Below are 25,755 nucleotides of genomic sequence, written 5' to 3' on the forward strand. Positions count from 1 at the left end.
GCAAGTCCTCGTTTTACAAATCGATGCGTTAATTAAAAATATCCCTGAAAAGTTTGTTGATATCACAATAACCAACACCGGTGTAATTACGTCATGATTCAATAATCAAGTCATGATAGACTATTACAAAATCTCGTATGTCAAACTAAAGTATCAATCCTTATGATTACATCATGATAATATTCAATATAACACCTGCGTTCGATTGTAAGAAATGAATTCTCAACTACGTTGCTCGGACTTTGAAATCTCGTATACTCAAAACATATGTTAATCTCAAGTTGCGCGCACCGAGTAGTAATTACTTTTGTCTTACAAAATATACCGAGTAGTAATTAGTTTGTCTTGCAGAATATACCGCGTAGTAATTCCTCTATTTTACAGAATAGTAACGACTTTTCAAGTTGAATAAAAAAAAAAAGATGTGTAGGGATATGAATACAACCGAACTTGTTATGGATTTTAGGTTTTAGTGATTGTATGGACTCGTGTATGTTCGGTTGTTTTTCGTACTGATACTGTTTGAGTTGGTCGGGTAACGGATTTACTTGACAATGTTTTCGTGGTTGACTCTTTGAATATCGTAAGATGATAAGATGTCAAGACGTAATACTATTTCCGTACACTCAATTACAACAAAACATAACCCGCATTCAAATAATCCGTAAGCTACAAGTGGATTTAAAACTTGATGCTGTTTTGTGGTTAACTCAAGTCAGTAGTCATGTTTGTGTTGATTTCGGGAATGCTCATGACGAGTTGGTCGGGTAAATTAGGTAATGTGGTAGTAACTATGATCTTACCGAGTTGCTGACATTCAAATATCTTTTACGCTGTAATATACGGATTTAATTGTGATAAATTATTTCTCAGTTATTGTTCAGACATTCAAATCTCGTATACTCAAAATATAATATGTCCAAGTCAAAACGTATATGCACCGATTAGTAAATACTTTGTCTTCAGAATAGTAACAACCTTTACAATCGAATAAAAAAAGACCGAGCATACGAATACAACCAGGATGAATTAATTCAAATTCATGAGTTGCAGTGATATAATCAACTAATTGAAAACTAGATTTTTAACAATTGGTAATTTTGTGAATAATTCTTTTGAGTATGGTAAGATGTAAAAATATCTCTTTGACAAACGGAAAGCCAGACCGTGAATAGAGTTGTAATGTTTCATTACTTGTTTCAAATCAATGTGTGTATAATATCGAAACGGGACTGTGGGGAAGTTGGTAGTCATGTTTGTCAATCCTATTTCAATTCACACTATGTCAAAGTCCAAATATTTCATTTTGGATTATCTGGATTTAGCTTTAGTACACCCCGCGAATGGATTCCGACACCGTACTATAACGTTTTTGATAATAAGGACTCGAGGATTTTCAATCAACAATACTGGAATTTTTTGATAATGTTAGAGCTGGCAAATGATTAGTTGCGTGTTTTTGTTAAGAGTTTGATTTCGTGTTGATAAAGACAATAACTGTATAATACACATACTTGTGATTCTTGATTCTTGTAGAGTTATAGTTGTATTGATTCTATAAGTGCGAAAACAGCGGCGCGGAATGTGCGAATAATTCGATGCGGCTGAAAGTCGGTGTCAGTAATATTCGGTTACGGTCGAATCAAAAGATTTCTCAAAATAATTAGAATTGTACCGAATTAACACATTCAGATACGAATCAACTTGGTTTGTGCAGTAAGTTTCATTTCAAGTTGACAAATTGACACATTACTTGTATATTCACATGATTCTTATCATACAACTAAAGTCAACCACGTTCCGAAGTGTCAAAACATATAGCAAGCACCAGAAAGTGTCAAATTGTTGGTTTTCGAATCACCGTCTGCGACGGCTCTGTGACAAACTAATTACCGAAATATTACCTTGTGAGCGATCGGTATGTCTGTAACACCAAGTCACTAAAATGGTTATGCCCGAGACATTATCTTGTCAGCGATCGCGGGGTTTTGTAAACTATTTCACACATTTTTGAAGTGTTAGTTTGTGAACGCGGTTATTTGTTGATCGCTTTTCGTGTCGCTGCTGAATACTGAATACTCCTGAATGTAATAGTGCTGACTGGATTAGTGTAATAATCGATAGTAGCACGCGGCTGGCCGTGAAACAATTCCACACACAGGTCATTCGAAATATAGGTCGCACTGCTTAATCCTCACAACAAGCCGCGTTTCCGTTTGTGCGGCACGATATACACATTAACAAAGATTCATTCACATGACTATTTACTTGATACATATTCAACACCGGTCGAGAGATGTATATACCCGAAAGTACGAATCACCGCCGCACCCATAAGAACACATGGCGAATCACCAACACAGCCTATACGCGAAAGCACGACATGCGAAAGTACGACGTGCGAGAGATGCCTTTACCCGAAAGGGCGATGTGCCACCACGAGTTTTCCATGCGATGTGCGAGAGATGCCTATACCCGAAAGTACGACATGCGAGCGCACCCATAAGAACACATGGCGAATCACCACAGATCCCGTAAGAATACACGACAGGCGAATCACCGCCACCGCCTATAGCAAAAAAGGCGAGTCACCACCCCGGGTTTTCAGGCACCTCACCGCCGCAGCCTATACCGGAAAGGGTACCATCATCACCGCATCCATAAGAACACATGGCACCTCACCGCCGAGAGGGGGTCTAAAAGGGTGCCATCACCACCACGAGTTTTCAGGCACCTCACCGCCGCAGCCTATACCGGAAAGGGTACCATCATCACCGCACCCATAAGAAACAATGGCACCTCACCACCGCAAGGGGGGTCTAAAAGGGTGCCATCACCACCCCCGGTTTTCAGGCACCTCACCACCCCGCCCATAAGAAACAACGCCAATGTGCCAGCGATCGACTATACTACTTATAACTAATCGACCAAAATGATTACTGTGTCAGGCAAAGAAGCATATCGGGTTTTATGTCGGGCAATAGCTTCCTCTCTGCTAATTTTGTTTATGCTGTTAGTCAGAGGAGGTGGAACGGTCTCGGCAAAATCGCTTAACTCAACAGTTTCTGGCCCAGTCCTGACAAGTGCTTGCACTTCTTTGACAAGCTCATTGCAGTAATCTAGAACAGGCATAAAAATATGACGAAATCTTATGATGCAGTCAGATCAACGGCAGTTACCAAATGTTGAATTTTCAAGTATCTTGTGGACCGTACATTCCCCATTTTTGTACTTCGGGTATTTGACACAGTACCGTGGTGCTCCTTCTTTTGACATTTTCTGAGTTTTCGAGCAATTTTCATTGAAATGCAGAATTGCCAACTGCATCCTACAAAAAATACATATATATGAGGTTAATAATTATGCCAAAATCTGATATAGGTTGTATTGAATAGCCAAGACACTGCAAGGTACCTACCTGGCTTTTTGACTGTTATGGTGGTAGTGATATAACTTTGGGCAGAAATGATTGAGGAGGGCGTTGAATGATTCGCTTCCAGCAGTGTTTCCATTCGGAGATAGATGACGTATGTCATTTTCCATTCGCGTGGAGTAGAGAACGTCGCAAATTCTTTCATATGCCAATGAATCTGAAAATGGATTGTCATAATGGTAAACAACAGAATCAAAGATGCTATTCATTGTAACTTAAATTTAAGCAGTCGAGCAGGCTATTTCATTTTAGAGGATGTAACGGCATCTAGCCTACAACGTAAATCACCTTACCTTGATGAAACCATAACCTTGGTTCCAGCAGTTCTGCATGTTCGCACGAACTGAACTGCTGGTTGCTGGGATGCTGATGAACATTTACAATATGATTAGCAACTGCTCGCCAGATTTCCAATGACAAATCTGGGTCTCCATCACCACGGCGTGCGCAAAAATAAATTTGACTCGTAATAGCTTTGATCCAGTGCCGAATTATTCTGCAGTCAGCTCGATTTGACAGTGCTAACAGCTTCTTGCGGAGACCTGGTGGATTGTATGACGCGTGAATGGAAAACAATGACAGTTTAGAATAGATAGCCAGTCTCACCTTTTGCAAGATGCCAAGTGTCAAATGTATGTTTTATTTCTGGATGCGTTTCTCTGATATGCTTTCGAATCTGTGGGTGCCGGTCAGTTACTATTTCCATGACGTCCAGCTGTTCTTCTTGTACAGCAGTCATGCACCGAATAAATCCTTCTTTCTCCATTTTGGTACTACCCGCTACTTCATTTGACTGTAAATTAATACAATCATGAATTAAAGAAGAAATGCAAGTTTACAAAACACATTTTTCACCTGAACTAGCTTTCCACACAAAATTTTCCTGCTTTCGAGATCCATCATGGTGTAAATACCATACTTTGCACAATGTCCAGGACTGTCCGCCCTTCCATCTCCCGATAATGTTACCCTGCTTGATTTAACATTCTCGAATTCCTGTCGACTTTTGGCTTCAAATACTTTGTTGACCGATGGCACCAAAAATAAATTTTGATACTTGAAGTAGGTTCTTAACGATATCATTTTCACACCAGCAATCTTCATCATTTGCAATGATTTCGTTGGAGAACTGCCACTAAAAAACACTCCAGCACACACTGCCATATTGCCCTCTGCAATCTTGCCGTCACCAATTTCTTTCTGACTTTGCCAATATCTGGAGTATGAGCAGTTTTTGCAGTCTTGCTTGATTCTCAGTGTGCTACCTAAACCAGACTCTTGCACGTCCGACTCTGATTGACACATTGGACAATGTTGAAAAATGTTCATCAGCTTATTTCTGTCCACAATCACAAACTGGGTCTTGCTATCCTCCAGACATTCCTCTGAATCTGAATGCCTGCAAATCAATTATCTTAGTGAAGACTTGGTACAAATAGGATTACACTGTTTGAGTACTCACTCTGATTCGCCATCTAACTCTGTTGGGTGGAAGCTATCATCACTTGACTGGGATTGGATATCACTTTCACAGTCTTCATAATCCTCTCCAGCAATAGGTAAATAACTGTCTCCGACCTGACATCCAAAGCTTTTCATCTCAACTGAGGTGCCAACATCTTGAGAAGTGCATTGCATATATTACATTTACACTGATGTATCATCGGTACTATACTCTTACTTTTGCTTCTAACATGACATGCAGGCTTCCGGACTTGAACAGCTTTATCAGTGTACGATTTGGCGCTTGGAAACCGGTGTCCCTCTGTCATAAATATCTGTTCCTCATGCTGTGATCCAGCTTCCTCATTCTGTGATCCAGCTTCTGCTCTTTCTACATCATTTGTTTTTGAAGATGTGACCTAAAGCATTACAGTATTAGTATTGCTAGGGTAAGTTCTTGTTGCACTCAAATTGTCAGAAAGTTGCACAACTGACTTGATATTTACAGCTGAATCAACCGCAAGATCTTTGCTTACACTCTTGTAGCACTAACTGACACAATACGTTTCCCTTACCTGATTTCGGACACTTTGTAGCTTCAGAAGAGCATTCCTTTGACATTTTCTTTTCACAATTTGACTAGTGCCTGAAAATAACGTGGGAACAGCAGTACGCTTGAGAGATACCTTTGCTCGGTAGCCTAATTGCTTGTGTATCTCGGATACTTCATTGAAACACGATGGTAAAAAGTGATCAGAGCATAAAAAAAACAGTTTGCCTTTCGGTGTATGGAAGTCCGCACGTTTGGTCTTCACGGCGTTCGCCCAGGCGTAATACCTTGTCCGATCGGTGTTAGGGTTTGGACAGCGATGAAAAGACACTTTGGGTACCGAATATCGCGTATTCGAGCAACCATACGCTACACAAGATGTACCTCCGTGCCTCATCTTCTTGGTACCTTCCATATTCATAATCAAGTCCAGTATCAGTATCCAGTATCAAATCAATCCCAACAGGAATAACTACCTTTTTTACCAGGACTTTTGCCGAGTCATTCACATGACGTCATTTCATAGCTGAATGATTTCATATCCGTTTTTTGGCTTTACGATTTATAATTTAAATTACTTGAAAACTATAAGGTATTTTCAATTTTCATTATTTTATTCATATTCCTAACCACATAATGTACGAAATAAGGCAAAGTCATTTTTGAGATGCAGTTGACCTTTAAACATTATTAGATAGAGATATAAAGAAGATTTTACCACTTAGGACAGGGGTGGCCAACCCGTGTCCCGCGGGCCAAATATGGTCCTCGAAAAGGTTTTGAGTGGTCCGCCTAGTAATTCTCGAAATTAGTTATATTTTCAAAAAATATCGATTACCCAGATTATTTATTGTAAACTTGCAAGACTAACCGACAAACCGTGAACTTTGGGATGATGATGACTAAAATATCAATTCCGACGCATTGGCAGTCATGCTCACACATATACGATGTTATGTCAAGCAGTAAAAGGTGCGGCTGAAGGCCTATATATTTCAATAGAATTCGGTCCACTCAATATTTATTTACTGAATTCAGTCGTGAATTAGTCTTTTTAGTTCATTATGAGCTCCAAGAACGTCTGCGTGTTGAATCATGCAGTGAATACAATACATACACTCGGTGGATGCGGACCTGTTAGCGAAGCAAGCAAAACAGAAAGGCTATTTTACCTGGCAACACAGGGCAAGTGAAGCAGCCTAATATTAATATAAAATATAATCTTCTACTTCACATTTGGCCCGACGGAAAATATAATTGCCCACACCTGCTCTAGACTGCGAAAAAGATGTTTCATTGGTCGGAGTCATGATCGAAATCGTGACTTATAGGATTTTTCCATATGCCAATAAGTAGCTGTGGGAAGCGATTACGTCAATACAAGAAAAGTAATGGACAAGAAATATGTCTGTTCATGCAATTACTATATATAGTGTAGCATATTGATTTTTGCTGCACTAAACAATGTCTTCGTCGATTATGTTCGTTTGCGAAACGCTGCTGATTTTATAAAATGGTATCATTTCCAGGGTTTTCTTGGTTTGGTTAAATTTGAGGATTCGTTGATTTTGGACGATTTGCATAGTTTTTCCTGTTTGTTCCTCACGGTTCCCCTTTCGCGAAGGTATCGCCATTCGGAAGGCAGAGAACTTTCACCTATGCAGAGTAGAATCCAATTAATAATTGTGCGGAAGAAATTCACGTAGGCCTATCACGATAAGCAATAAATCAGTAACATTTGACATACTAAAAATAGCAATAAATTACTGATAAGTAAATGTAAAAAACGCATGTCTATGTCTAATCAAACAGGTAATTTCACGTTAAATTGGAGTTGCATTTAAAACAATGGTGTTTTAAAACACTTCTGTAAAAAACATATTTTATACTGTGTTTTATAAAATGCCTTAAAATATTGTGTATTGTTTTCGAATGTTCTATAATTATGCCATAATTGAGTAAATACTTTCGGAAAACATGTAATATTTGCCTACGGCCGATTTGCATCCAATATAGTCGACGTGTAGATATCAGGCGGCTGGAGGTCGTGAAATCAGCGTCTGTTCAACAGTTATAGTACGTTGATATAGATCAGGGGTCGGCAACCTTTTGCTAGTCGCGGGCCAAATTTCCGGTGCACAACATTTTGGCGGGCCGGACCGGAATTTTTCTTAATACTATATTTAACGGTCACGTCGGTATATTACCCTACAATGCTGCAATCTCAATCATACAAATCACAAAAAGAGCAAAACACAAGTGTTTACACTTCAACAACGCAGCATAAATGTGACACAGGGCGCAGCTTCCTTTGTGAAAGGTTTTCAACTTCTGGTAACAAGTCAGATGAAGCTAGAATCAGGCCATATTCTGAATGTGCGTTGGGATACGTGATCTTAGCTTGCTCTTCGTGAATTTAGTTGTTGAAAACTATTGTTCACATGCGCACGTGCTACCAAAAGTCGATGCTATTTCTTTTGCATTGTTGGTCAAGCTGGTATGAAGACCCATTTCAAGAACGTACTCTTTGTCAAAGTCAATCAGCGATATGCTCTTTGTATGAAATTTGTCATTCAATTCAACTGCATGGCATTTCAAATGGGCCCATTTGAAATTTTCTGGCAATGGTATTGGCACCCACACTAACCGGAGTACTGGGTAGTCAGAATTTATTTTGTACAGAACGAATGTCGGAAAAGCGGATGGAAATTCATTAATTAAATTTGGTATATCACAGTTACAAATGTATAGTGCTGGTACTAGGTTTACTCTCCTCCAGTATAGGAAAGTGAGATTATTTAGTTGTTTCCCCCTGAAGTTGCAAATTCAATTTGTTTAGATGTGACGTTAAATGTTCTACGAAAGCAAGATTAAATACCCATTTTCGATGACAAGATTATGAGTCGGCGATGTTTGTATTTTCGAGGAAAGTTGCTATTTCATTTCTCAGTTCATACACTCGTGTATGCATAGCTGCTCGACTTAATGCGCGAACATGACAGATATAGGCCTATACGGGACATCGCCATATTGATTCTAGCTGCTTCTAGTAATATCTGGTATTGGCGTCCACATTAAACGGGCTACTGAATAGTCAGAATTCATTTTGTAGAGAAGGAATGTCGGAAAAGCGGGAGAATATTCAGTAGTTAAATTTCGTATCTCAGTTACAAATGTAGTGTTGGTACTAGGTTTTCTCTCCTCCAGTATAGGAAAGTGAGCATAATTTTCTTTGTACTGTGGACATTTTCAGTGTCACAGATTTGTTTTGAATGCGTCTCAACATCTCACGTATTTAGTTATTTTTCCCGTGAAGTTGCAAATTCAATTTGTTCAGATGTGACGGTAAATGTACCAGGAAAGCAAGATGAGAAACCCATTTTCGATTACAAGTCGGCGATATTTGTGTTTTCGAGGAAAGTTGCTATTTCATTTCTCAGTTCATACACTCGTGCAAGCATCTCGACGTAACAAAGCAAGTACCCGTTTTGCCAGTGACACGGCCAGTGCCGCGGGCCGTAGGTTGCCGACCCTTGATATAGATCATTGGAACGGAATGGGTGTTCTGATGATCGTGACCGCCAACCATAAAAATGCTGAATAACGACGCATTCCCGGATTATTCTATATTTTTGATCTGTTTGTGACAGTGGTCGGGAACCATTTCTGTCGAAGGAGCCATATTTACCATATATTTTCAATGGTCAATGTGGATCCACCGTGACGTGATGCATGACGTCATAGCAAAAAAAAGCATGTTTTAAACAAGGGCCATGATTTAAACATGTCCGCGGAGTCGGTGGATTCGTCCGATGCTAGGCTAAAGTAGGCTACGCGACATGCAACTTGTTTCAGAAACTGCGATAAAATATAGACTGACAATACTGTTACTCATTTGAACACGGTTGAATGAGACAACTGTAGCTTCACAATTTGTCAGGTGATGTTATCCTTGCTGCTAAATTTCGGAAACAGTGACGTCGCACAGTCTGCTAAAGTTTTTTAAAATCCCCTCTCCTCAAGCTGACATCTTGGCTATAGCGGTATTCCAAGCAATTTTGAACTATGCCTGCTTGTGTTGTCGGCAATTTTAACAATGCCTTGAAATATGGATCGTTGGGCAGAGAGAGAGAGAGAGAGAGTCTTTATTTTCATCCAACCAAAATACATAACACACGGCAGTGATGGTGGTACAGAAAATATGCTTGCACAGTATTCGGTATTAGATAGGAATGATCGATAAGACCGTGAAGGTCATCTAGTCTGATCACACCAGCATCAAACAGGTTTTAAACTTCCTCATTTGGTTACGATATCTGTTCTTTGACAAATAAGACACAACGGCATTCCATTTATCTGTGCGAAAGCTAATTTATTGTTCATCCACACTAAGTTGAAAACACGCTTTTGGTGGTTTAATTCCCCCTGCCTGGTCGCGATCTATTCAAGTCAGTGGTGGTGAGTGTTACACTCGTAAAGTGTCTACTACTCAGTGGGATTCTTTTAAACCATAGTTCAGACGAGTACCGATTATAACAGAATCAATTTCAACTCGAGCATATCGAGAAACCAAAATGAGTCATCAATAAGCAAATCAGAGACGGAGCGATGAGAGAACAAAGTTGCTAAATTAATATGTAATAACACCATATCTGCAGTCATTGCTTTTATAATAATCAAAGATGTTGCCGCAAAATGAGCGTCTATGGGGGCCGGGTGTGGAGATCCCCAGCTATAGAGTTTGAGTTCCGAACTTTTGTTTATATTTCGTGTCTTGCTAATAAAGAAACAGGTTCTCTGTATACAATGTTGATCATGTTAATCGATCGCTATGGCTATTCTAGGGTTGCTATACGTCCGAAATTTCCTGCGCATGTCCGCAATTTCACCGTTTAAACTGCGTCCATGAGGAAATTCTAAAATATGCCTAAATGTCCGGAATTTTGAAGACTTGAAATAGGATAATTTTTTTCGTAAATCAACAAAAACGATATTAATTTTGGGCAGATTTATGCCACTTGAAATTTTTCTTTGAGCTTGCCGCGATTTAGTGTCACACTCATTGATTCTAGTATGTGCACCACCGCCCTTGCAAAACATGCAATCAAAAATGAATAGATTACCCTTCATTTACAGAAATAGGTCTCTAATTGTAATCGCAAATAAAAGAGAACGCTATATTCTTAGAGTCGGTTAAGACCGTTTAGATCAGTGGTTCCCAACGTGGGCGATATCGCCCCCCCCCCCCAGAGGGCGATTTGTCGATCCAGGTGGGCGAAAATAGCCAAGGGGGCGATAGGGGGCGAAAACGGACGAAGGGGGCGATAGGGGGCGATGGCGCGTAGAAATGACTATATTGGCGTCCATGACCGTAACTGACACGCCCAAACCAGCAAATGGGATGGGGGCCCCGAGCTCAAAGGGGGCCTACAATTTTTTTGTGAATTAACATTAAATATAGAGTATTATTTTGGAAATTTAGGCAACTTTTTCAAAAGATTTTCGCGCTGCGCGCCATTTCGTGGTCACATGTTTCTTGCTCATTGGATCCCCTTCTTCCAAGAAATAATACGCATGAGTTATAGAAATGGGCATCTCGACGTCAGCCATTATCACACCATGACGCACCAAGACATATGAAGTTTCAGGCCATGTAATATCCGACTCCGAGAAGTGTGCCAGAACAAGAAAACCTTGGCGGAAAAGGACTGCCTTCATGCTGACCGACTTCGATATATATACGATATGCATATATATTTAATTGTCCATAGCCACCTAAATGGCTGGCGCCAAATGTTCCTGTCCTGCAGGCAATCAGAACCCCACAAAATTCCATCTCGCAGAGAAAAATTAATTGCTAGTGCAGGAATACCAATTTAAAATCGCGTGCGCCTTTTAGTTTAGTACGTATGGGCGATGTGAATATCTTTTGACATAGCAGACAGGCCACGAAATTTCATTACGTAACAAAATCATTATACCCACAGGTCCGCCCGAATATGTTCAATTATTTTTTACGGGCCCTACATTTTCCAAGACACCTCACTCAGCTTTACCGGTAAATATGAAGACATGAGCAGAGAGAGGATAAAAATTGACAGCAATGTATATGCAATTCCCGATCGTATTGACCGATTCAATCATGAATGATAGAAATTTTTCGCGCTTCGCGCGAATTACACCGACTAACTAAAGACTCCAACAATTTGTGCTGAGAAGTAGCTGTAAAAAGGTATCGGGGGAGTTGGGTCTGAGGGGTGCAGAAGTTTGCTTTATCTCCCTATGGAGGGGGTCAAGACCAACGTATCGAGGGGGGGCTGACGAAGTGCTGTTACGGGCCTTTGAGAATCAAGTCAGAGAAAATCACCTTTTTTGTCATTCAACTCACCAAAATTCAGCTGGAAAAGTGTAATTTCGAGGTCGAGCCGAAAAGTTGACCTTTTATCTTAGTCAACTCGCCGGTGATTTCAGTCTGTATGCACATTTTCCGGTTCCCAATATTTGGAGGGCGATGATCCGTGTGGAGTTTGAAAAGGGGGCGATGAGTCGAAAAAGGTTGGGAACCACTGGTTTAGATGCTTCAGTCAAAGAAAGTGGCTCCAAACCTGGGGGTCGTTTGCCTTTATTTTCGGGTTCGCGAAGATGAGAAGGTGCCGACCGTTTTTAACTAATAATCTTATCAAATTTTGAGCTGGGCCACGGAACATTTTTAAATTAGAAATTAAGTCGCGACCATATAAGGTTGAAAACCACAGGGTGTGCAACCTGCTGAAGCGGAACGGCATTTAAACTCATAAACAGTTTTATCGGTGTGACATGACACGACTTTAATATGTATGATTACGTTCCTTGCATTTTCGAATTCATCTTCTTTTACCAGCTTTACTGCTAAATATGATCATAGTGTCCTCTACTATGATCCTATGGGCGGTGAGAGAATCAAAATTTTATAGCAATACACGGAAGAACCAATATTATAGACATATTTAATTCACAAAATTTAACGACCAGATGCCTATAAAATTCAGATATATATAGTAAGCATCCCCCCAGAAGTTGCATCGATTACTCTATTGTGGGCTCAAGATCAGTATTTATTTATTTGGACGGGAGTTGGCCGAAAAAAATGTTGTTGCGGTCCTGGTTACAACACACAACCACATAAATGCACCGACATAACATTAACATCTTGATCCGGATTGTGACAACCTCTAGTCGATTGACACAGCTTTGCTAGTGTGACGTCATATTGGCCGACAATGTGTCGTACCCCATTCTAAAATCCGCTAGTGGGCCCTAAAGAATGTCCGGAAAAAATATGGTAACCCTATTCTATGATTACCATACGTCAGGAATTACCCGGACATGTGCGGAAGTTCACTATAAAACTGTGTCCGGGAGGAAATTCTAATAATGCCTAAATGTCCGGAATTTTGAAGGCTTGAAGTAGACTGAAAAGTTTTTCGTAAATCAACATAAACAATATTATTTTCAAGCAGATGTATGCTATTCGAAATTTTTCTTCGCGCTGCCTGCGAGTTAATACTACTTATATTGATTTTAACATGGGAACCAGGCAACGCCCTCGCAATAAATGCAATTAAAAATGGATCTAAATAACCATGATTTACTGAAATAGGTATAATTGTAATCATAATTATAAGCTAAGAGTTAACTGTATATTCCTAGAGTTGGTTAGGGCCTGCAGTCACAGACAGTGGTTGCGAATCCTCGGGTCGTTTGATTTTATCTGGGGATCGGGAAAATGTTGGTCGTATAATCAGTTTCCAAAGATGCCGTGAGTAAGTCTGGGCAAGATGCATTTTTTAGTAATCAGCTTATCAAATTTTTAACTGGGCGGCGGAACATTTCCAAATTGGAAATGAAGTCGCGACCATATAAGGTTGGAAATCACAGGATGTGCAACCTGCTGGTGCATTTTACAGTATCTTAATATATGGAAGAATCAATATTATTGACAGAATTCATTCATAAAATTTAACAACCATAGGCATATAGTATAGGGTTGCCATACGTCCGGAATTTCCCGGACATGTCCGGAATTTCACTGTTCAAGCTAGCGTCCGGGAGGAATTTCTAAAATGTGCCAAATGTCCGGAATTTTGAAGACTTGACGTAGGCTCATAATTTTTTCGTAGATCAACATAAAAACATTATTTTTTGGGGACTATTTATGCTGATGCATGATATTTTTCTTCGCGCTGCGCGCGATTTACTATCATAGTTATTGATTTTAATATGGAGACTACCACCCCCGCAAAAACTGCAAAGAAATATAAATAAAAATAAGCTTCATTTACTGGAATAAGCCTAATTGTAATCGCAATTATAGGAGAACGGTATATTCCTCGTTAAGGCAGTTTGAAAATGTTTTATTCAAATATACTGGTTCCACGCGTGGGGGTCGTTTGCCTTTATTCTGTGGTTTACTGTTGAACGTAATAAGCTTCCAAAATAGCCCGTGAGTAGGTTTGGGCGAAGGTGCTGATTTCATTTAGTAATCAGCTCGTCCAATTTTGATCTGGGGCACGGAACATTTTCAAATTGGAGATGGAGTCGCGACCATAAAAGATTGGAAACCACTGGATCAGGGGTGGTAATAAAGCTCCGTAGTGCGCACCGGCATAAGGCTGATAAACAATCTTATCCTAGGACATGAACATGACTTAACGATGTACAATTACGCTCCATGTATTTTCGAACTCACCATCCTCCACCAGCTCTACCGCTAACTCTGATCATGTGGGCGGAGAGTAGTATCTATATAGTAATATATGGAACAACCAATATTATTGACAGATTTCATTCAAAGAATTTAACGACCAGATGAATATAGAAACCAGATTCATATAGCAAGCACCCCCCCCCCCCCCCTCCACCCCAGAAGTTGCATCTATTACCCCCTAGTGTGGACTCAAAATCATTGTTTATTTTGGCGGGACGGGGCTGAAAACATTTGCTTTCGGTCCCGGTTACACAACACACAATCACATACTCCTGAAGCGGGTCGTCACCATCTCTGGTCTATGAGCAAAGCTTTGCTAATGTGACGTCATAACTCATTTTAAAATCCGCTAATGGGCGCTGAAGAGTGTCCGGAATTTGGGTCGCAGAAATATGGTAACCCTAATATAGTAAGTGCCCATCAAGTTACATCGATTATGGCGGGCCCAAGATCAGTGCTTTTTTGAGCGGAAGGGGGCTGAAAAAATGTTGTTTCGGACATGGTTACAACCAGGGCTGTGGAGTCGGTAAATTTTACCACCGACTCCGGCACCGACTCCGACTCCACACATTTTCAATATACCGACTCTGACTCCGACTCCTGAGTCTATAAACGTACCGACTCCGACTCCTGGGTCTTTAAGCGTACACACTCCGACTCCCGACTCCGACTCCAGCATTATTACCAACTTATTTCGAAAATTATATGCCACATTGTCGGTTGAATGACTATCATACAACCATTAAACATATGCAAATATAAGATTAACGGTGGCATGCTAAATTATTTCATTGTGGCACAGCTCGAATTATCCACTATGCATTTAACATGAAAGAAAGTTTTGCTAAATATCCTTCCTTTTTCAATTTTTTATAACATGGACTCTCTAATATCCTGAATTGTATGAATCATTCAAACATGGCAGATATCCAATCCTGTACAATAAAAATGTATATAAAAATCCAAGTGTAGCTCTTGTGTATGAGTCAGCAACTAATAAAGAGATTGAACTTACTAATTTGTTCATTGCACACTATACTGATTACAAGCACACGCACTCTTACTCCTAATAGACATTGGTCATAAACGGAATTTAGTTAAGCAGTCAAAGACCATAGCCCATGTCTAGTCTATACATGTACTTAATCAAGTATTCAAGGATTGGGACTTGCAGTCTTTCTTAATCATTTGTTCGACCCAAACAGCTATAAGCTACACTACAAATATTTTTAATTTTGTCAAGTGGGAAGCATAGTTTGGTCATATTTAGATCATTTTTACAATTTTACAAATCCAGCCGATGTATTTGCTCTGTCACAGTATCATGGTATAATTCCGAAACTTGCATCAATTTTGACTACATCGCGGAAACGCATATTGCGATTTTTTTCCCTGTGCAGCTGAGTTGTAATTTGCATGTAATGTCTAATTTTATCTATGTCAGGGGTGGGCAACTTTTTCGGCCAAAGGGACACATGAGATTTACGAACCATTGCGCAGGCAACTGGAATGTTGATAACCTTTTTTAGTCGTCCGATAGGAGCGAACCGAATTAGGCAACATTGCAAACAAGACTTATATTAACACGCTCTAAAATCGATAACAATATGTCATGCAACGGTGCAGTGCGCAACCAGGCCCTGGTCGCGTGAAGCGTTAAATTATTTTGCAAGATAATGACTGAATTATATCAATAAATATGTTTTGAGCATACATTGGGGGTCGCATCTGTATACCACTGGGCTCATTGGGCAAGGACAGGATTATTCGACGTTTAGACATAGCAAAATCGACGGTATCAGTGAACATGTCTCTATCATTTTGTGAAAATGTTTTGTCGACGATCTTTCTTCGAGTGCCCAAGTGAATCCGCATGTTGGACGACACGTTATCTCCTACTTGCGAATATAGTTAGACTCAATTCTGTGAATAATGTGTATTTATAATTTTCAGAAGGGGGCTCAAATACTGAATGAAAGAAATCTAGTGACAATCAATCATGCGAAGTACCGAGAAAAATTTCAATTCAAATAAATCTGCTATGAATTCTTCTACTTTATGGTCATATACGAAGATCTGGAATAAATGTGGCTGGCCTCTGGATACGTCAATGCGCCAGAACTGTTGTTTTAGTCATCATCAAATTTCGCGGTCATGCTAATCAAATTTTAGTTCGCCTTGCAATTTTACCCGATGTCATAAATAATTTCGAGAATTGTTACCTCGCAGGCCACACCTAACCTTCTCGTGTGCCAAATTTGGCCTACGTGCCACGGGCTGGCCGCACCTGATCTGTATGGTTATTAATAACAGTGATTGGTGGTGCATAAAAATTCTATTGAAAATTCTTTGAAAGCGAATGTTTTCATGATAGAGAAGTTGGAGTCGGAGTCGGAGTCGAAGTCAGGGTGATTCTCACCAACTCCGACTCCGACTCCAGTCAGTATTTTCGCCACGACTCCGATTCCGACTCCAGGTATTATAGTTTTCACAACTCCGACTCCGACTCCGACTCCGACTACATCAAGCGAAAATTACCCAGAGTCCGACTCCGACTCCACCGAGTCCGATTTCGACTCCACAGCCCTGGTTACAACACACAACCAGATATCCACACCGACACGGCCCGTCAGACGATTTCATCCGGCCCGTGAAGAAATCTATTACAGACTTTAGCAAGTAGCAATCACCAGAGCTCACATTACCGATGGCCCAATTCATTACCTATGTCCCTTTCCATTCCGGTATGAAGTCGATGGGCAATGCTTTGCCAGTGTGACATAATATTGACAGACAATGAGTTCATACCTCATTGTAAATCCCGCTAGTAGGTGGTAAAGAGTGTTCGGAAATCAGGCCACAAAATATGGTAACCCAAGACCATGTTCGATAGGCAAAGCTCTGCTAGTGTGACTTCATATTGACGGACAATGTGTTATACCTCATTTTAAAATCCGCTCGTGGGCGCTAAAGAGTGTCCGGAATTTGCTTGACAAAAATATGGCGACCCTAGCGGTATTCGAACCGGTCGGGTACGTTTATTTACAGAACACAAGCAGTTGCTCTGTCAAATGAATAAAACATAATACAACCATGACAAAAATTCAATGATTCTGCTTCTTATATTTCCCATAGTAATGGGGGCAATGGTGCGATTGCTCGAATCCTTTTCGAATACCAAATGAAATATTCCAGTAAGCTAAGGGAGCCGTTCTCTCGCGATGAAAGCTAAAGTATTATGGTGGACAGGGACGATTGGCGAATGATCTCATTCATAGGCTACTCCGTGAAAAAACACTCGTCTATAGCATTTATCAATATTATGATAGCAATACAGCAGCGGTCAATTTTCGATTCGCGGGCTTCGACAATGAAATTTGTCAATTTGCTCATGTGCTTTGACTCTATCATCTTCGTGGATTACTGCATTTTTGCGCGATATCACTCTTTCATCACTTTCTCATTCGCAGGTCGATCTTCAGTTCTGTGCTGCCGGCTTTCGACATCGGTAAATTCTTCCTCTTTGCTGGATCGACCCAGAGGCCGGATAAACTTACTGCACGTAAAAACTCAGCAAAGTGTGGATTCGTACCCGCAGTCTGCACCCGGTGGTGTCGCGACCGACTAAGTGAACACAGTTTCATGTCTTAACGAATCGCTCGGGCAGTAGAAGACCTTACGTAACATTTGATGCATTGGCCCTTCCCGCGGTATGCCTGTTCCCGTTAGGAACCGCATAGCGTTGGCTAGGAGTAGGAGACCTTACGTAAAATCGCCAAAATGGGACATATAAATAAAATCATGGCTTTCTATTAAGCTGCAATGAATAATGGCGACAAATAAATACATAAAAAATAAAGGTAAAAAGAAGGGTACATTAGTAAACTTTCATAAATCGACTTTTCCTCTTGTTAGTGGCACCCGCTTTTAATCCAGCTTTTTACTTTGCCGCTCCATATTTATTTATATATATTGAGCGTAGAGACTTTATTATTATTTGATAGGAAGGGTAGACATTGTAAGCAATCAGGAAAGCAATCACCGTATCAACCACTAATTCGTTTGAACGTCGTTGCAATTGTATCTAGAGTTAATGACTTGGGGTGAAATCGCGTGTCACGCCTCAATGCTGAATTGAGTGAGGTATAGCTTCATTGTTACGTCACAAATAAAAATATGCCCCGAAGTAGACACCCAGCTAGCTAATTCTTCCAGTGACGGCTCGATGGAAAGCTGAGATTCGGAAGTAGCCAGAGCGACAGTAGCACCGAGTTCCGACACCGCCTGGCGGAACCACAGCCGCAAGAGTGAGTGAGATGTGTTTCTTTTAGTTGTTTTGCCGTGTAATTACGGAAGTGAAACGAGATAGCACAACCGACTATATGGCGTAGTCGGTAAGTGATCAATCCCTGCTTACGTTAGATATGTAATACGGTGGGTATGGACCCCATTAAGTACTCTTTTTCTGCGTTCACGTTATCGAGTTTCATATTTCATTCTCTCTGCCGCCACCAAGAGGTTAAATATCTTATTGCATATCATGGATAATAGAGAGACTGGATATCCGTTTGTTAGTTTTAGCCGGATCCGGATCGAAACCGGATTCATACATTTGCTGGTAAGGCCGGATCCGGGTCGAAGCCAGATTGGCACTCGTTCACATATGGCCAGAGTACTGTATGGAGTATAGCGTGCAGGATTTAACCCGATAAGTGGTTGTAATTAATCACACGTGCAACCGCGGGACAAGCAGGAAGAGATCCTTATACTCCGAAAAACATATTTTATACCAGCTGCAAGAACTTTTTGACCAAATACATCAAATTCATGCAAAAATTTTATGCGTTTCGTCCGATTTGCTGTCTCGGGGATTGTGAATTGTCAAGCCTTGTCACATTTTAAAAAGATTCCATACCAGATTAGCGTACCCAATCTTGTCTTCACAGCAAACTATTTGTGCTAAACTGATCTCGATATTAACTAGTGATCAAGCTAAACAGTAGCCTTCAGCACTTTCGAGTTAATTACCTCTGTCCGGCGGATATAACGATGTGGTACGTAAGCTTAGTAAAAATGCTCACACTGGTACGCGAATACAAAAAGTTTGGGAAGCACTGATCTAACAAATGTCTGTAAATTAGGTGAGTGGAAACGAACCCTCGAGCTTTCGAGTTGAAGTGTGTCTTTCAATCTCTGCGTTCCTTCGTTATCTATTTTCCAGTTCATAAGAGCCAGTACGTCTACAGAACATATCATCAAGTCACGAACAGCTGATACTTCACTCTCAGTTGCAGTCGTCTGTGACCAATCCATCACAAGAATTGGGATCTGAAACCGACAAGTATCAATGCTACATTTCGATTCGTACGGAGTATGTTCCGCGTTCATAAAAACACACCAATGTGCTAGTGATTGAATTATTTGCCTTACCTAAGCCGAGAAAGAGCAGTCTTCTAGAACAGGGGTAGGGATACGTTTTAGCCCCAAGGTCGAATTTAACATCTGAATCCATTCGAGGACTACATTACAGTCAATTTCGGATTATTAACCAAAACGGAATCGTTATTTGAGCATATAGGGATCGAAGATGTGGAGATTCTTCAATTCAAGTCAAGGGAATGCTTGGACCAGTCTGTTGTCCACAGCAAGATAGGCTGATAAAGACGAAATGTCTATGTTTAAGACACAAACGAGAAAAATGGACCTCTTTTGAGCGCGATCATTTACTGAGGAAATCATTTTTCGCTTTATTCATGCAACACTTGTGTTGGGAAACTATGCATTCGAGATTTGATTTGAATCGTCAAGGAATTAATAAGAAAATTGACTCACCGTGACTTGGCTTTTCTTGCAGCTCATCTTAAGACATTTTATCTTATCCTTTGACAGATCGCAGCTAAGGAATGACATTTCAATGCATTTCGTGTCTTTGACGACAGCTGTGACGCCGGGATACGCATCCAAAGGCATGGTGCGATCGCGGATGCACAAATCCACAAGCTGGATGAGAATGGGAGTGGACAATTATATTTTGCAAGAATTTCGACACAAGCATTCTCGGTAACAAAGCTTGCATTTGGGTATAATATTTTAAATACGTGCAATAGAATGTGTAGGACTAATCAATAAGATTAGTTCATATAAAACATTAATGCATAACGTACACATTTATCCGTCCTCAGAACAATAAGTCATGTATTTTTACATCACAACTACGTACTCATGACTTCACTCTCCACCCTCGCTATATAGCAACAACAACAACAACAACAACAACAACGAATGTTTGATTACGCGTATCCGCGAACGGCAATCAATCATTTCATTACATGAATTTTTCGCCAGGATTTCATTTGGTCATGTGTACCTAATTTGAGGGCGCGGAATCCAAAACTGGCGGTATTTTTGTTGTAATTTTCTATGTAGATACCTCCGAGTAGCTGCTGAAAGTATGAGATCCCCCTCCCCGACCAAATATACTCAAGACACACACCTTTCGTTTCGTCACTTCAGTTTTGACGTGTCTTGGAAATTACAACTCTACTTGTAAATGAGTAGAAATGTAAGGCGTTACTAGTTCTACTTGAGTAGCAACGGTGATCACTTGGACCAACTTCGGTTCAAAGTAAATACGGAAAATCAGTAACCGTCGGAATATGTAAAGTTTATTATAATCTGAACCGTTAGAAATTGCGTTTCATCATGCAAAACACAAAGACTATTATTGAAACCATTTAAAAATATCGCTGGAAATTAACCAATGCTCATATTTGGCTCCGCTCTAGCAAAGAAAACAAAGTGTTTGGGGTGGGCCCAGCAAGGACCGTAACTGTCACACCCCAAACCCCCAATTGGGGGGAGGGACGAGCTCGAAGGGGGACAAAATTATTTCGTAAATGAGCATAAATTATTGAGTTTATCTTTTAAATATATGCAACTTTAAAAAAGCATTTCGCACTACGCGCGATTTAGTGTTGCCAGATATGTGGATTATGGGGTACCCCCCCCACCCCCAGAAAAGAAACACGCATGATTTATATAAATGACCATTTCGGTGCTAGCCATTACCGCGCCACAACGAACCAAGACGTATACAGTTTCAGGTCATGTAACATGCGACTCCAAGAAGTGTGCCAGAACGATCGGCGGCGAGAAAACTTGGGACGAAAAGGACTGCCCTTATGCTGACCGAAAACTTGGATATACATGCATACATACATATGCATATATGTTTAATTGTCCATGGGCTCCTAAATGGCTGGCGCCGAATGTTCCTGTCTTGGCAATCTGAACCCCATAAGACAAATGCCTACCCGCCTGGAAAATTTAATAGCCATTGGACATGGGGTGATTACTTCATGAATGTAATCGATTGCGATTACGATTACAGCTAAATCAGGAAGTAGTCGATTACGATTACGAATACATTGGAAAAGGAATCACGATTACTCACGATTACATTTATTTTGCACCTCAGAAGTTATATTGGAAGACAATATATCGATTGCGCTGAAAAGGCCTTATGAGATAACAAACTTCTTTTAAAATAAATGCGTCATTTGCTTGTTACGTCATAATGCACCTATTGCCTATTTTTATAGAGGACGATTTATCGCACCCAACGATTTGCATTCCTGCCAGGTCCCTGACTGCCGCACCCCAAACTGCCCAATAGCGTGAGGAGCGAGCTCGAAGGGGACTCCAAAGTATTTCGCAGATCAACATAAATTATAGAGTATTTTCGAGAGATTAAATTGAGTGGAAAATGCTCTCTAGATAAGCTTGATTTTGAAATGCATATGTCTTCCCCTAAAAAAAAAGCATACATAATTTATAGTAGGGCTGCATTTAAAACAAATGGTTGACTATAGACTAAAGACTAAAGACTAAAGACTAAAGACTAAAGACTATAAAAAAAACTAAACTGTGTTTTTCAAGTTACAATTAAATAGTATATTCATATTGAAATGAACCCGAATATTTTCGGCTGACACTCGTCAGGGGTAATCGTCAGCAACTAGTAGAGAATTGGAAAGAACATTGTATATCAACAATCGTATCACAAAATATGACGTCACCAGCATGAAATTTCGAATGAGAGAGCGTTCAATGTACTATTTTTAGGTGGTACCTGAACTCTTTTTGTTGACAGAGTTTTGGTTGGTGTATTTTGATAAAAGTTGATTCCAAGGCACACAAATGGAATTGTGAACGACCTCGCCCTACGATTTCGACCGCGGGCGCCCACGAGCATTCAATTTGTGTGTGCGTCTCACGAAAGATTTTCTTTTAGTCTGCTACGTTTGGGATACAACAATATCTTTTGATTATATAACAGACCGGAGGTCACGAATTTAACAACATACACTAAAGCAGTGCTCTTCAACCGGGGTTGTCGTACACCCTAGGGCAGGGGTTCTCAACTTCCCTTGTATAACGGGCCGCATTTTAACAGCAAAAGACGCTGCGGGCCGCAGAACTATGTTACCTTGCATTCATGGGCTACTATTAAATTTAGGCTATTGTAGCCGATTTACCAGTCGTATACCGGCATTTAGTACATTTCTATGCATTATAAAGTAATAATGAACAGCGTTCGTAAGTTTGCAGCTGCTGCTTGTGAGAATATGTATCTTCTAGCGGCGCATGTAAATCCCTTCATGGAGCGTGCATTACATTCGTTGTCAAGTCGGTATATGCAACTTCAAATCCTTCCACCAGAGAGCCGAACTCTTTGTTCCAATGCGTGGGCGAGCAAGTATAAAATTACTATAACTTTTGCGTTACAGAGACCATTATCACATTGAGCTCTGAGTGATATGAGAAGAAGTCTGGTGTTTGGGGGCATTTCTGAGCAAAACAATCAACATTTCTCCTTTCCGTTCATGCCTAAGGCACTGTACCAAATAGTTACAGAAGTCAGCTTTGTCAAGTTGATATTTTTCGCTGGTCCCCTCCCCACGTTTGCCCAGCCAGTATTTCTCTGCATATATGTCCACTCTGATGAAATTCAAGCAGATAATTAGTTATACAATGTCGGTGGATTCATTCAAGGCTGCGTAAAAGTAGTCTATGCGGAAACGTGTTTCAGAACAGGCGATAAAAGATTGACTGATATTGATGTTACTCGTCTGGTCAGGATTGAATCAGACGATTGCATCATCGAAATTTGTCTGGTGATGTTGTCCTTGCTGCTAAGTTCCGGAAACAGCAAATATTCGCAAAGTATGTTACGATTTTATTGAAATCACACCTTCTATATCAGATTTCTTGGGTTTAGCGATATTCGAAGCAATTTTAAACGATGCGTCTGTAACGTCGTCGGCAATCTCAACAACCGTTCGCAGTGAGTCAAACACTCTTTAAAAGTGTAGGTATACTAAGTAGCGGGATTCTCTTGAACCAGAGTCCAGCCGAATAATGATTCAAAACAATAACAATCTGAAGTCGAGCATACATTAAGAAACGAGAGCACATTGAAGCAGTGTTTCTAAAACATTTTTTGTCACGCCCCCCCCCCCCTTTTTGATAGGGAAAAATTTCGTGGCCCCTTATCGTCATGTAACAAAATGCAACCAGAATGCTAGCAATACAAACGGCTAGTTTGATGGCATGGAAGGTTATAGCCGTTGATCAGAGAATTCTCAAATCTTAAATTCGGACTATACACAGAGAAATAACAGTGAATTAGGGACAAATTGCGCGCAGCGCGAAATTTTTTTCAGTTGGCCGCACCTTCGCGCCCCCTTCAGATGCTTCACGCACCAAAGAGGGGCCATGCCCCCAGTTTGAGAACCACAGTCTTCAAGAATGAGTAATCAAACGAAACAGAGACGGTGCGATAAAAGAGGTAAGTATCTAAATTAATTTGTAACAATACCGTGTCATTAGTAATTGCGTTTATAATGAAAGATGTCGCGGGCCACAAAATATACGTCTGCGGGCCGCGGGTTGAGAACCCCTGCCCTAGGGTGTACCAGAATTTGCAAAGGGTGTACCACTCAGATGGGGTGTACAGGGGTGTACCAGATCCGAATTATAATGAGCCGATCGCTAGCTATCACAAAGACAGGTTTATGGGTCAGTACAGGTTGACGCACAGGTTAATGAGCAATATGGTACGATGTTATCTCAAGTGTAATTCTGTACACCGCTTGGTTGTGATGTCATAAGCAAATATTTCTCCTATTCACTTGTCCGTCGGCAATAGACCAATGGTTCCGTTTGGTGTTGGAAAGTATGCAGTTAACAAACATGTGTTCAGCTAGTCATTTGTCTTTTAGTGATTTTTGAGGAAACCGCCGCGATAGCTCAGACTTCTTGAATCGGTACTCCCTACTAGGGCTGGGCAAAATGATTCGAGTACTCGAATCTGAATCGAGTAGTAATTTTAATGATTCGAGTCGAGTAGTAAAAGACGATTTTTTCGAGTACTGAAATTATGCGGTCCTCGCAACTGAAAGTTAATTTACTGACAAGAATTATAGTTTTGATACTATTTTCCAGTGAGGAAGCCGTGAAACCTTGATTGGCCGTGTTTGAGCATACCAGGCACAGTTTAAAGCTACGAACGTTACTGGAAATAACACATTTCCGAAGTCATTATCATCCAACAAAATTGTTAAGAAGTGCAATGAAATCGGTATGGTCGAAAAAAGACCAAAGTATCTTTAATGTGATGGATAACAGGCATTACGTTCTTTGTGGTGACATAAAAGGTTCATATTTAGATTTCGACATAGTATATCCTGTTGTGACGTCATAATGAGTGATACTCGATTACTCGAGTATCAATCATTGTGACGTAATAACGGAATGTACCATGTCAAATCTCAAATATGCACCTTTTATGACACGGAAAAGGATATGCCTGTTATCCATCACATTAACGATATACTTTGATACGTTTTCGACCGTACCGATTCGTTGCACTTCGTGAAAATGTTGTGCGATGATCATGACTTCGGAAATGTGTTGTTTCTAGTAACGTTTGTAGCTTTGTACTATGTGCTTCGTATGCTGTGATAGGCCAATCAAGGTTTCAAGGCTTCCACAGGGAAAATAGTATCGGAACTATAATTCTCGTTGATAAATAAACTTTCAGAGGCGAGGAGCGTATAATTTCAGTACTCGAAAAAATCGTCTTTAGTACTCGACTCGAATCATTAAAATTAATACTCGATTCAGATTCGAGTACTCGAATCATTGTGCCCAGCCCTAATCACGAGCCTGGTATAATTATAGATAACTAACCTACGGATAGTTATCTATCTCTTCCTTGTTCACGAATGTTCATGTTCAGTTTATGTCATAGTCCTTGTACAAATAAAAAGTAATCGTTCTTTCATAAAGAAATCGATTAGATATGGGAAGTAGTCTATTACGATTACGATTACTTCGCAATTTTTTCGAATGTAATCGATTGCGATTACGATTACTTGAAAATGCTGTAATCGTCATAATCGATTACGATTACTAATCGCGGTTACCCCATGTCTGGACTGAAGTTACACCAATTTGAAATCGTTTGCGTATTTTAGTTTAGTAGGCTACGTTTGGTCCATTTCAAAATCTTATGACATA

General features: G+C 40.3%; 2 protein-coding genes across 3 annotated transcripts in view; both read right to left on the minus strand.

Annotated features, from left to right (window-relative positions):
* Positions 1 to 2,919: 2,919 nt before the first annotated feature.
* On the minus strand, positions 2,920 to 6,109 carry LOC145450953 (uncharacterized). The gene is made up of 9 exons (XM_080329441.1): positions 5,452 to 6,109; positions 5,115 to 5,295; positions 4,896 to 5,052; positions 4,289 to 4,832; positions 4,040 to 4,226; positions 3,727 to 3,975; positions 3,419 to 3,590; positions 3,180 to 3,328; positions 2,920 to 3,119 (listed from the first exon to the last, which is right to left on the minus strand). The coding sequence occupies exons 1-9, from the start codon at positions 5,845 to 5,847 to the stop codon at positions 2,920 to 2,922; spliced, it is 2,235 nt and encodes a 744-aa protein (XP_080185567.1). The 5' UTR covers positions 5,848 to 6,109.
* Positions 6,110 to 6,651: 542 nt separating this feature from the next.
* LOC145450967 (uncharacterized) overlaps positions 6,652 to 25,755 on the minus strand; it is a 43,810-nt gene continuing 24,706 nt past the window's right edge. Inside the window, exons 4-6 of one of the 2 annotated variants that reach the window (XM_080329463.1) lie at positions 20,005 to 20,172; positions 19,330 to 19,500; positions 6,652 to 7,082 (exon numbers count right to left, since the gene is read on the minus strand). In XM_080329463.1, coding sequence (XP_080185589.1) covers positions 7,029 to 7,082; positions 19,330 to 19,500; positions 20,005 to 20,172 — 393 coding nt within the window. In that variant the 3' untranslated portion in view covers positions 6,652 to 7,028. Of the gene's footprint in view, positions 7,083 to 19,037; positions 19,501 to 20,004; positions 20,173 to 25,755 lie in introns of those variants that run through there. The other variant, XM_080329462.1, reaches the window with a different exon arrangement.

The sequence above is a fragment of the Botryllus schlosseri genome, chromosome 11 (genome assembly GCF_051294905.1).
Source record: "Botryllus schlosseri isolate E-star chromosome 11, Bs_hap1, whole genome shotgun sequence".
Classification (NCBI taxonomy): Eukaryota; Metazoa; Chordata; class Ascidiacea; order Stolidobranchia; family Styelidae; genus Botryllus; species Botryllus schlosseri.